The following is a 13,288-nucleotide window of genomic DNA, read 5'->3' as shown; positions in this document are numbered from 1 at the left end:
GCCCGAACTCTAACCCTCACACGAACTCTAACCCTCGCCCGAACTCTAACCCTAGCCCGAATTCTAACCCTCACACGAACTCTAACCCTCACACGAACTCTAACCTTCACCCGAACTCTAACCCTCACTCACACGAACTCTAACCCTCACACCAACTCTAAACCCTCGCCCGAACTCTAACCCTCACTCACACGAACTCTAACCCTCACACCAACTCTAAACCCTCGCCCGAACTCTAAACCCTCACACCAACTCTAAACCCTCGCCCGAACTCTAACCCTCACTCACACGAACTCTAACCCTCACATGAACTCTAAACCCTCATGCTAGTCGTTTACTGGCAACAGGACGGTATAAGCAAATAACTAATTTGATACATGCTTCTGAAAGGTTTATAGCTATGTGAGGCAAATAGAAACGTGTGCATAATTGCTGTCTTCAACGCTGGCATGTATTTGTTTTCAATGCTTCGCTGACCGCAGTTTGCATTCTTGGGAGCGAGACGACAACGGATATGCCCGGTCAGATAAAAAAAAGACTGATTCAACATTCAAAGTAATGTACGTAATAATATTTTCGTTGACAAATACCTGCATTCATAAATATACACTATTTCACGTGAATGTTTTATAAACTTTGGAAGGAAACTTCCTCGAAACATAAATCTGAGATAATGTTATTATTATAAGCGTTATTATCGCCACAGTTTAAATGTGTAGGATGACAATTGCTAATATACTTTCAAAAAATTATATACAAAATCCATTGAATAATTTGCACTCCACAATTGCTAAACAAACATGAAGATACAGCATTGTATTCCTACAGACATATGATCATATGTTTAAGATTATAGACTCTCCAAAATATGATGGGATAGAGAGGGAGATAAGGCGTAAACTGAACGTCATTGTAATTTACAACAGTTACAATGATATATACATATCAGACGTGCATTAACTTCGTTATTTATTTCCCTCCCCCACCACCACCCCCCCCCCCCAAGATAATCCTGGGTCTTGACCCGAGCCACTGCCGAGCGATCAAACTTCTTCGGGTACACAAGGCAGGCGCGTGGGGCGCTGCGTGCAAAGGGGAGCAGAGGGGCTCTTTCAGCTGCCTATTCCCAACACCTGTTCTCTGCTGTCGTGCCCACGGCCCACAGAGCTCGACTGGCACACACATCTCAGGGACCTTACCAAAGTGCTTTTGCTCTCCAAATCCCAAAGCACCCACACAGCCGTCCCTGCCCTTCCACCCCCGCTGCACCCCCCCCACCCCCCCCCCCGTTCTCTCGTGCCCCACCTCACTGTGTTCAGCTGTCTTGTGTATGCCGAAGCTGTAGGAGAAGAGTGTGAAGCCCCCCCCCTCCCACCCCAAGCATAAGGGGAGATTGGAGGAGGCTGAACCCACCCTGATGAAGGCTTCACCCCCCCCCCCCCCCCCTTGGCTAACCCGTAAATTCTAACAGGGTGCAATGAAACAATGGACATCGCGGTCTTTCCTCGCAGGGACTAAAATCTCGGACGGGAATGAACGATAGACAAAAGCGGAGCGTAGCGTTCAACTTCAGTTTTTAAAAAAAAATCAACACTGGCTGTGTCGTGCACACCTCCGCCCCCCCCACCCGCAGGATTTTGCAATGCCCCCCCCTCCCCTTTAGACAAGTTCACGCTACAGGTCCGTGTCAAGCAACAGTGCCGCTTTCGTGTTGCCGCGGTAATGATGCGGCGCAGGTGAATTTTCATCGCGTTTCTAATTTAAAAAGCCACTCGGTGAAATCCCGCCGGAAGAAAGGAATTGCAGTTTGGCGTTTTGATCACCGCATTAGAAAAAAACTAAAACGAGCGGCATGTTTCTTTTTTGTTGTTGTTGTTGGGAAGCCGACCTTAAGAATAATAAATGAATCGCGTAATTAAGTTGACACCGTGCGAAAATAGGTAAAGGCTCTTAAGAGAGAAACGTGGCTCGTGGGGTCCAGGCGATGTGGCCAGACCTCCGCAGTTATCGCAGACCAGCATTGCCCCGGGCTTCTTTTATTCACCGCCGAGCTCCTGCAGTGCAGACTTGTTCCTTGAAACTGCGCTGATTCTAGCGAAGGACTTCACGAGCACCAAAGGCTCGAATGAAAAAGCTGCAGTCGAGGATGACGCTGGAGCAAAGTGCTACGCGGAGCAGCCGCTGCAACGTCCCTGTCCTCAAGCAGCCATTTGGCAATTCCACTGCCGGTTGAAAGGCGTCGTATCTCATGATCCTGCGATTCAGCACTGTTTATGAACGTTGAAACAGCAAACCCGTGATATAAGAGATAATCTAGGTTATAGGAGTTTATAAATGCACCTACTTACTCAGGCAAGTATGCAGCAGGCAGCTCGCTATGAACTCTGCTGCCCATCAGCATACTATGAACACTTTTTGATAGGCAGGCATTGAATCTGATAAATTGCATATCCAAGAAATACAATTCCAATACATCCAATTATTTCCTTATGTAATGCAGCATCAGATTGAGGAAATATCTATTTTTACAGCTAGGAGCAATCTTCTCTAGCTCAAACGATTTTGAAAAAAAAAGCATTGATATTTTTGTTCTAGAGACGAGTAACTGAGATATGTACAGTAATTCGCATCCGCTCAAAATTGTATTTAAACACTTGGTAAGTTCAAGTTAATGCCTTCTCGAGAAAAAAAAATCCAAGGGACAAAACACATTGGGCATGAGCTCTCTGTCTCGGAGAGAGAAGGAAACGATTATTGCTCCGTGATCCAACACGATCAATCTGCGCACGGTCACTGAAAAACATACAACCCGGCTTTGCGTATTTGAAGTGCACATTTACACAAACACCGTGACATTTTGTGGGTAGTTTATAGCGGGCGGGGGGAGGGGGGGATTTATTTTTCAGAAAAACAAGTCAATCCGAGACATTTGTTTATACTACTTTTAAACGGCTGATATATGCAGAAACTGTTATCGTTTTTCTCTCTTCTTTCAGCCCTTTGTCAAAATCTTTGCTGGACGAACGCCTCCGCACCACTCGGCACGTCGGTAAAAAAACCCGCTGTCGACAAACATGAAAGTAGCGACTGTGTGCATTTGATGGTGCTTAAATATTTAAGGGTACTCGAATGTGATTTCAATGAGTAGAGGCTACAGCACTCCAAGCACACCCAGTTATAAGAGCATTTCTACTGTACACTCTTAAGAGCTGCCAGGGAGGTTTTCTCGCAGGAAAGGCAGAACACAAGCCTCCCCCACCTCAATTTCAGCCGTCCGAGCACTTTGCTGTTATGTGACCCCCAAACTTAAAATAAAAAGAGGTCAAGGTGCAGCCCTGATATGTCTTTCTCTCGGGACTGTTGGCAGAAGGGCGTCAACTAGAGCAGTGGTCTTCTTTGGTTCTTTCGGTAAAGTCACGTAGAATGAGAATAAAATAATAAATTGATAAAATAAAATAACACAATAATATTCTCACGACGTTTCGGCCACAACACAAGCGGCCTTCATCAGGTGAAGGGAGGAGACTGTCTGGAGGACAGCGCTGTCCTCCAGACAGATGAATCCTTGCAGTCACGAAAGCTTTAAATCGAAATTTAGAGCAGTGGTTTTCAGAGTGTGGTCCCCGGATTTACCGGTGGTCCGTGAGGGTCCTCCAGGTGGTCTGCGGGTTGCCGTTTCAATTCCAGGTTGATCCGGAAATAATAAAAATGTTCATACCTTTTGTTTCGGACATTGATTTCTATTTTGCTCACGATACTTAATTAAAAAAAACATGAAGTTAGATAAACTACCCTGATTAAACTAACCTAACCCTAAGATTTAAATGCCCTCCCTAAAAAAAACACGACAACCTTATACCTGCTTTAAAAAAAAATGTCCCGGTAATATGAATGGTTTTGAATTATTGATATTGAGAGAGATAAGCGAATTCGTTTTGTCACCAGTGGTTGGGTGGTGGGGGGCTGGGTGGTGGGGGGCTGGGTTGTTTCCGTGGAAATGTTTGCATCAGCTGAGTGGTCTGCGGGCCCAAAACAAGTTTGAGAGACACGGAACTGGAGGGCAACTAGAGGGGACACGGAACCAGAGGGGATTTCGGCTGACTCCTCCACGCCGGCCAAAAATGCCTTGAAATAAGCGTGGGTACTCACAATTTACCACACCGGACCTGCAGACCGACCGACCGACCGACTGTGGTCCACCCAATTATCCCGTTCGAGTGGACGGAGGCAACGGGACAAGTCGAGAAGCTTGCACCGTTGGTTCCGCCGCTACGCTAGAAGATGGAGTCAAACCGGCGACCTCTGGATTGCAAGTCCAGTGTGCTAACCACTACGTAATGTCAGCATCTGTCAAAACTTAAAAACCGTCTTAAGTACACTGTCAATTTTTTATTTAAAGCTTTCGTGACTGCAGGGATTCATTCTTGGTTCTTTCGGTAAAGTCACGTAGAAGGGAAACAATAAAATAATAAAAATATAAAACAATAAAATTATCTCATCACCTGATGATGAGTGCTTGTGTTGCAGTCGAAACGTCGTGAGAATTTTATTGTTTTATGTTTTTATTATTTTATTGTTTCCCTTCTACGTGACTTTACCGAAAGAACCAAGAATACTCTGTCAATCTTTGTTAAATTAAAACAAAAAAAATATCGCTGGTCAGCCAGCCAGCTAGTTCATTAACGCTCAAATTGATTTTGTGCTATTTTGATGAGATGTAATAAGAACACAGGTAAGTAGGTTAGTTTAACCTCTAAAATGACTTCCAGTTCAATGTATTTAACCTTCATCTGTTTAAACAAACAAGTTCAAATCGACAAAATAGTGAGTTCGGTAACGTAATATCGTTATAATATATAATTTACAACCCTTTGTCAATCTGTGACCAGGAATTTAAATTGAGTGATCAGTGTCAGAGCACAGTACGCAAACCACTGCATCACTGTGCACTATTCACTTGGAGACCTGAGTTTGAGTCCGGACATCGGTGCTAACTGAAATGGGATCCTTTACAATCCCCTGAACTAATCCGCACCGGCCTGCATGGTGAAGTATGGTCAAACAACTCGCACGGCTGACACAACATGAGCAGACCATCAACCAACAGAATGGCAAGGGCTGTAAATGATTGGAACTGTGAACACTTTCAATATGAAGTGAACAACATGTCAAAGTGTTAACGGCAGGCTAAACGTAAAGAAATTTGATTAGCAACAGCTGGCTGCCCTAAGTATGACATTGCCAATGAATGGGTTATATTCGCTCTATAGAATGTGAGAGGGAGATGGATATTTTTGGATAAACATTGATTTTGTCTACGTAACATCAGTACAGCTCGGTTACACAGCAATGTCTGCCCAAACTAACGCATTCAAACATCTTGACGAAACACACACCTCCCAGTTTTGGCTCTTAACAACCGGCGTAAATAATTCCAACAGGCTACCTCTTAAAAACGTCGTTCTCTGAAACATAACCGCAAAAATAATTAAAATTCCACTTAAATTTATCCCCGCAACCCCCTCCCACCCCAACATTTTTTTGTTAGCACAACACACGCAATGTACGTGATGATTAAAAAAAATCAATTCCCCTGCTTACCACATGGCTTTTGCTTGACCTGCTTTCCACCCATGATATTCACAGAATTGTTGAGACGGGCTCAACCGCTCCTGCTGCTGTTGCCGTCTTCCAGGGCTGAGAATAGCAGCGCACACTAAGAACCGTGAGAATCTGGAGGAGCAGCCCAAGGGGGGCTCGGACTGGGGAGGGCTCTGAGAGGTAAGTGTGGCTGACTGCGGAGGGGCTGACGGAAGAGGAGGAGTCACTTCGGTGTTAAGGGTGTCCTGCACACGTGAAGGCCAGCTAAACCCCACACGGGAAGATTGCTGGGAGGGGGACAGCCACCCTGGACGTGGAGATACACACGTCAGACCTCATCTGCTCCACAAATAGCATTAATTTATAGGCGTGCAGCAGAGCCCTGGGGAAGGCTGGAGGGGGGAGGGTGGGGATGAAGGGGAGGGATTGGTAGGAGTGTGCTCTTGGTACATGGCACGCGAAGACCAGAGACTTGGGCCAATCACGGCCCGGTTGCTATATACGGCAGGGGCCTTCCGAATGTGACTGACGCCTTGGGCAGCCGGCGTGGGCTTAGCTGGGGCCTGTGCAAGCCAGAATGAGGTGTCCTTTATCCTTTTAATCTATTTACGCGCAACGCAGATCAGCCAGCCGCATCTGGTCTTAGCAAGTTGACTAATAACGAAAAGGGATCAATTGTAAGGTTACGTGTTTGCGATTTTAAAAAAAGATACAAACAACAATCACTGTCGCGTGTAAAAAAAAAACTGGTTTGCAAGAAGGTCGTTCGCGTGCCCCAAGAGTGTTGCACCAAACGCATTTGTCACGATTGGCGAAGTTTGTCGCGTTGGCCACGAATGCGCATCGCATCTCACTGCTGTGCAAGCCCAATGATGAAAAAGCAGCAGCAGCAGCAGCAGGTGACCTCACTGCATTGACAGAGTGGCTTAAGGGAACACCTGTCCCTCCGTTCAATGGAATTCATTGGTGTAATGTATACGCTTGCAATTCATTATATTTACAATGCATGCATGCACATTATATATAATTCAGTGTTATTGCTTATTAATTTTATTCGGTTCATTCTTGAAGGTTCGAACCGTAGAGTGCTTCATTATATAAACATGCACGTTTACTATTTTATAAATGTCCGTGTTTATCTGCTGCATTTGTACGTGTTATCATATTTGGCACGTGTACAATTTTTAGCTTTTACAGAATTGACTTCAAAACAACACGCGAGGAATGTGATGTTTTTCACAACTCACAGTAATGTCTTGGAATGTAATCATTTTCAAATTAGGCTCCCGGAATTATCGTTATCCGGTTCATGACGAACATTTTCATTTTGAAATTTTAAAAAACGATGCCACACACGCCACTCGGACGGGAGGTGGCCGGGTGTGGCTGAGACAACTCACAGTGGCAACAAAAGAATCAAACACCCCCACCCCCCTCCGGGAGAGGGCATCCACCAGCAGAGAGCGAATACATAAATCGGCTTGCGTGCAGGAGCTATGTGAATGTGTGCATTGTGAGGACTATGATAGGTAGAGGAGGGCCTTCGTCCAGCAAGAGCGATGTTGATGATGATGCATTCAGGCAGTGAGGTCGCATACAACTCTCCAATTGAGGGGACAAGCAAAAATACATACTGTAGTTGTCGTACTTGCAGCCAGAAATCGATTTAAAAAAAAAATGAACTCCAGTCTCTGATATTCGTGGACTTTTTTTTACCTTTACAACGGGTTAAAGAAGATTTTCGATACGTTTAAATCTAGAGATAAGCTGCAGCGCAATCTGTCTGAATCTGTGTCGGCTGGGCTCGCTTCCCCGCCCCGTTGCCGCCTCGGTTTGTCTGCACGGAGCGTGGGGATTATAAAATAGAGCTACACAGTAGCCATTCACAATACATATATTGAAATGAAAAAATAATTGCTTTAGTGTTTATATTGTGGCTTATAAAAAAAAATATTCCGTACTATCTGAAAATGCATTCCTGGTCATATAACCGTGTTATTTGTAAAACGAAAATGACAAGCGAAGATTTTGCTTCGTGCTGCTGCTACTCTCAATAAATAATGTAAATCATATATAATGTATTTTAAAATGCCCTAGTTTTAGAATGTTCACTTATGAATGCCGGTATCACATGGGTGAGCATTTATTCCACGCATGAGTTGCTGGTCCAATCAAATCCACATTTTCTTCAGAATAAATGTTTATTCGGAGTCAATTTTTACATTAAATTACATTAGAGCAACACTTTGCTGATTATTACTTACCCACCTGCCTACCCACCTACCTACATACCTACCTATGCACTCACCTACCTACTCACCTACCCACCTACCTACATGCCTATGCATTCACGTACCTACTTACATACCATCAATTCACCCACTCACCAACCTACCTATTTCACCTACCAATCCACCAACCCAGGAACCCAACTACTGTACCTATCTACTTACCAACCTATCTAACTACCGACCAGTTCACCCACGACCACTACCCTACCTCCTTACATACCTACTTACCTGCCTACCTCATGTATTCCTGTATTTGCATAGGTATATATGCACGGCACAACATCTTGTACTATTTCAGATAACTCATTACCATTCTATGAGCAGTAGAAATCTTGAAAAGCCTCAGATAGGGAGGAATGTATATTGTTATGTTTGTGGCCCTTTGGCGTTTAATGCAAATTCTTGGTTTGGTTTTGTGTTTTAAACATGTCTGGTTCAGTTAAACCACAACACAATCGCTGTTGAGGTCAAATTTAATGTTCTGAAATGTTTTCATCTTTTACCCCATCGTATTCCTGGTACACTGTTGGCGGCACTTCACGAGACAAAGAATTCATTCAGAAATCTCTCGGAGCCGTGCGATCCCCATGTGTGACCAAAGAATGGCTGCGTAAAAAAATATCTTCACTGAAACCTCTTCTGACAAACCCATCAAGTGGCATTTTATCTTGACACAAGATGGGGGTTGCAGTTTACCATAAGTCAACCTGTTTTCTTTTCCACGGTAATTTGACTGTCACATGATAATTAAAGCATTGGGTATTTTTTATCCTTCACGAAAAAGGAATTTAGTCAAATTAAGTGCAAAACCAAATGTAACACTGCATGATGGTTGTATTGAGCAATCATTGGTGACCGGTTTAGGCCATCGACTCGCTATGCTTGACAACTCAGTTTCAACCGAAAGTGGCTGCCCCAGATTCTATAAACTATTTTTATTTTACCAGATAAGGCCCACTGAGCTATTTAGCTCCTTTTCAGAAGCGACCTGGTCACTAATGATAGCCAAATGAAGTGGCTTATCACGTGTAAACTGATAGCCAAACACTCTGAACACATGTTTCTAAATGTGGAGGGAAAACCCGGAGGACCCAGAGAAAAATCCATGTGACCACAGGGAGAGAGACATGCAAACTCCAAATATACAGGCGTCAGGGTCGGGAGCGAACCCACGTCCTGTACACCAGGCGAGGTAGTTAACATCTCGCCACCGCAGCACCAAACCCAGGACCCCAGGACCTCAGCGGTGCCAGCTCAGCACTCTGAACTCTGAGCCACCCGGCCACTTTGTCATGGATAACACCCTTGTGAGTGTAGCACCGATTCTTTAGCCTACAGCATTCCAAAAAATGAACACAAAAAAAGTTTCGTGTCGTATATACAAATATCACATCATATTTCAGCTTTGATTCCCAGGACAGAATACCAGATTCATCCACTGTTGCACAGTCCAACATTTTTCTCCGACAGTATTATTTCAGTTTCTGGTCTTTCGGTGCCAAAATCCAGACACCATAGGCACCTAGTCTCAAGCCCATCGTGGTCAGATGCCCTCCTCCAGCCCACAAAAGGTGCCCCATTCATCACAAATTCTTATTCCTAATGATAACAATGTCATATTCTTGGTTCTTTCGGTAACGTCACGTGACTTTACCGAAAGAACCAAGAATATGAACCCCTGAAGTCACGAAAGCTTTAAATCAAAAGATAACAATGTCCTTTATTTACACAGGAAAGTCTCATTGAGTCTCAAGACTCCCTTTAATGTGATGTTTGACCAATTCCATTGATGTGTTTGGATTATGGGAAGAAACCGGAGCACCAGGAGAAAACTCAGACATATGAACAAATAACACATTCATTCCAGTGAGTTGATGCCATAATTGTGGACCGATCCCATTGCTGTTCTGCCATCAACTGACACTTCACAGCCTGCACAGGGATATGCCTATAACACCTGCTATGCACTGGTGGTCACTCATTCAAGCGACAAGGAGATTTGACCCTCCTTATCTTGCGAAAAACTAACGAGAGCGAGTGCATTCAGGATTATTTGGCTGCAACCTGTGATTTATTAGATCTACACCACTTATCTTGCGCCGCTCATTACAATTCTTGTAATGCTGATTGACCCTACTCTGTCATGAAAGTTCAGCTGAGGGTTAAGGACGTACTCCTGGTTGCACGGAGAGCATGAAAAATATGGCAATAACTCTGCGGTAGATCTGCCCCGACAAAATGGAATGTGCACAGCTAATTCTAGGTATTGGTCCTCGAGCCACTGGTCCAAACGTGACTTCTCAGTACCACCCAGGGTGGCAGATGGTAACAATGATTCCCTCCAACATGTTTATCTCTTAGATCATAAATATGCACGATAGCAAAGTCAACCAGGCAGCACTTTACGCGATGAATGCCATTTATAAAAGGTGCGGTGGTACGTTTGACAGAGGATATAGTTTTGAAAAATAAACAAAAATAATTTCACGTGAAATATCCATGGCATATCAAAACCGAGGAGGAAGAGTATATATGAAACAGGCAGTATCTATGCCAGGCTTTCAGCCCATGGTGGACACTGCCCATGGTGGATTTTTCTACCACAGCTGGTACCAACCAACCTCCATGCTCTCATGGACTATAAAAGCATGATGCATTACAGCTGTACTCGAGTGCACACTCGAGCGAAGCAGTAGATAGATCATGTCTGGTATAATAATTCGAAATAATGTGTGGGGTTTTTTTTATTGTCATGCGAACAGAATCCAAGTTTGTGTGTGTGTGTGCATACTTACAAAACCACAGGCCAGACTGAATGCAATCTTACAGCCCAAAAAATGTTGATCTCACTGCATTTTTGGATAGCCTGGCGTTTTCACTTAGCTGGCAAGCACATCACTGATTTTCGTCCAACGTTCTTCACAATCTTATGGCATTTGAATGCCTAATGATGGTGTTCAAATGGTAGCACAAACCTCTGCAGAGTGCAGCGATCGTATCCTCTCACCCAAGATAGACATGAACGTTAAACAGTAATGGCGATAAGCCTACTAGCGCAGGGGCTCATTTAAGCTTCCAACATGTCGCTTTTGCGCCGCGTGTGTGTTTCAGTTGTACCATTATCGTTTTTTTTTAAATAAATAGACCTCGGCGGTTGAAAACAATGGTGCCAGCTGCTTCGATCACCCTTTCCTCCCTCTGCCAACCTCTGTCCACCCATCAGCATGTGTACACTAGTCGGTAGGCCGTGTACGGTGGGTATAAAGCGTGGGTACTTCCACCTCTTCCAAGATGTCTGGCCGGTCACGGTGGAGTCGGTCAAATACCCTCTGCGGGGGGAAACTCTCTCGAGATCGCCCGAGTGTGCAGCCCCTTGCGCCAGCAGTGACACGAGCGACTACTTGCAGGGCTGCATCTTTATCTTATTTTTTTTTGCCTTTAGACTACGACAGTCTCTCATTCTCCTGTCGGGCACTACACCCACGAGGCCACTTGCCATGCATTTTCGTTCATATATAGGCTCAGCAAATTTAGTTGTGCAGTAGTTTTGTTTTTGCCTTCAGGTATCAAACTTTTAACAATCATTGTCCCCCCCCCTTCCCCACCCACTGCGCGATCCCCTCCCCCCTTCCCCTCTAAATTTTTTTTTGGCAAGAAATTAAATAATTGCAAGGAAAATTGTCTTAGAATAGAACTTGCTGACATGCGCACGTCAAAAAAATGTGCGCCACGTTGCAAAATATCATTTATTTCAAAACGGGGACGATTTTTTCTTGTTGATAAATGGCCCAAAAAAGACGCTCAATTCATTTTAAAGATGTTTATCTCCTTTCAATCTATGCGATTTGACATGCCACATTTTCTAATTTACAATAGGTTGTTTATATTGCCCCAAAAATGTATTTATGATAATAACAAAAATGAGAACAATAAGCCAAACCCAATGATTACGATTATATCGAAGTTGATGATGCTGATGATGAGGATATATATTATGCAGGCATGTGTTTCGTATGTCATCATGAATAATACACAGCTGTCCTAACTGTTGCTATTAAAAAGATTAGTGTCTCCAAGGCACTGAGGACATCTGAGGACACGGCATACCCATGAGTGTCCAAGGCTACTGAATGACCTTGACAGAAGGTGACACACACAAAAAAACCTTAAGCAAAGTGTGTTTGAACCCTCCACAAAAAGTGCAATCCAGTAAAACCGCATTTATCCACACTAATTCTGGCAGGCTCCCATATACAGTGAGGGAAAAAAGTATTTGATTCCCTGCTGATTTTGTATGTTTGCCCACTAACAAAGAAATGATCAGTCTATAATTTTAATGGTAGGTTTATTTGAACAGTGAGAGACAGAATAACAACAAAAAAATCCAGAAAAACGCATGTCAAAAATGTTATAAATTGATTTGCATTTTAATAAGGGAAATAAGTATTTGACCCCTCTCAATCAGAAAGATTTCTGGCTCCCAGGTGTCTTTTATACAGGTAACGAGCTGAGATTAGGAGCACACTCTTAAAGGGAGTGCTCCTAATCTCAGCTTGTTACCTGTATAAAAGACACCTGTCCACAGAAGCAATCAATCAATCAGATTCCAAACTCTCCACCATGGCCAAGACCAAAGAGCTCTCCAAGGATGTCAGGGACAAGATTGTAGACCTACACAAGGCTGGAATGGGCTACAAGACCATTGCCAAGCAGCTTGGTGCGATTATTCGCAAATGGAAGAAACACAAAATAACAGTCAATCTCCCTCGGCCTGGGGCTCCATGCAAGATCTCACCTCGTGGAGTTGCAATGATCATGAGAACGGTGAGGAATCAGCCCAGAACTACACGGGAGGATCTTATCAATGATCTCAAGGCAGCTGGGACCATAATCACCAAGAAAACAATTGGTAACACACTTTGCCGTGAAGGACTGAAATCCTGCAGCGCCCGCAAGGTCCCCCTGCTCAAGAAAGCACATATACATGCCCGTCTGAAGTTTGCCAATGGACATCTGAATGATTCAGAGGACAACTGGGTGAAAGTGTTGTGTTCAGATGAGACCAAAATGGAGCTCTTTGGCATCAACTCAACTCGCCGTGTTTGGAGGAGGAATGCTGCCTATGACCCCAAGAACACCATCCCCACCGTCAAACATGGAGGTGGAAACATTATGCTTTGGGGGTGTTTTCCTGCTAAGGGGACAGGACAACTTCACCGCATCAAAGGGACGATGGACGGGGCCATGTACCGTCAAATCTTGGGTGAGAACCTTCTTCCCTCAGCCAGGGCATTGAAAATGGGTCGTGGATGGGTATTCCCGCATGACAATGACCCAAAACACACGGCCAAGGCAACAAAGGAGTGGCTCAAGAAGAAGCACATTAAGGTCCTGGA

The 13,288-nt window shown here is 44.2% G+C and overlaps 1 protein-coding gene across 3 annotated transcripts in view; it reads right to left on the bottom strand.

The window, feature by feature from the left end:
• The window catches only part of LOC116941281 (E3 ubiquitin-protein ligase NEURL1B), an 87,641-nt gene that overhangs the window by 34,616 nt on the left and 39,737 nt on the right, over positions 1–13,288 (bottom strand). Inside the window, exon 1 of one of the 3 annotated variants that reach the window (XM_032952167.2) lies at positions 5,602–6,017. The exons of the other annotated variants lie outside the window; for them this stretch is intronic. Coding sequence (XP_032808058.1) covers positions 5,602–5,635 — 34 coding nt within the window. The 5' untranslated portion in view covers positions 5,636–6,017. Of the gene's footprint in view, positions 1–5,601; positions 6,018–13,288 lie in introns of those variants that run through there. 3 annotated transcript variants of the gene reach the window in all.

The sequence above is a fragment of the Petromyzon marinus genome, chromosome 11 (genome assembly GCF_048934315.1).
Source record: "Petromyzon marinus isolate PM22_M1 ecotype Great Lakes invasive population chromosome 11, UKy_Petmar_22M1.pri1.0, whole genome shotgun sequence".
Classification (NCBI taxonomy): Eukaryota; Metazoa; Chordata; class Hyperoartia; order Petromyzontiformes; family Petromyzontidae; genus Petromyzon; species Petromyzon marinus.
The sequence above is the reverse complement of the archived record's forward strand: the minus strand, read 5'-3'. Positions and strand labels throughout refer to the sequence as shown.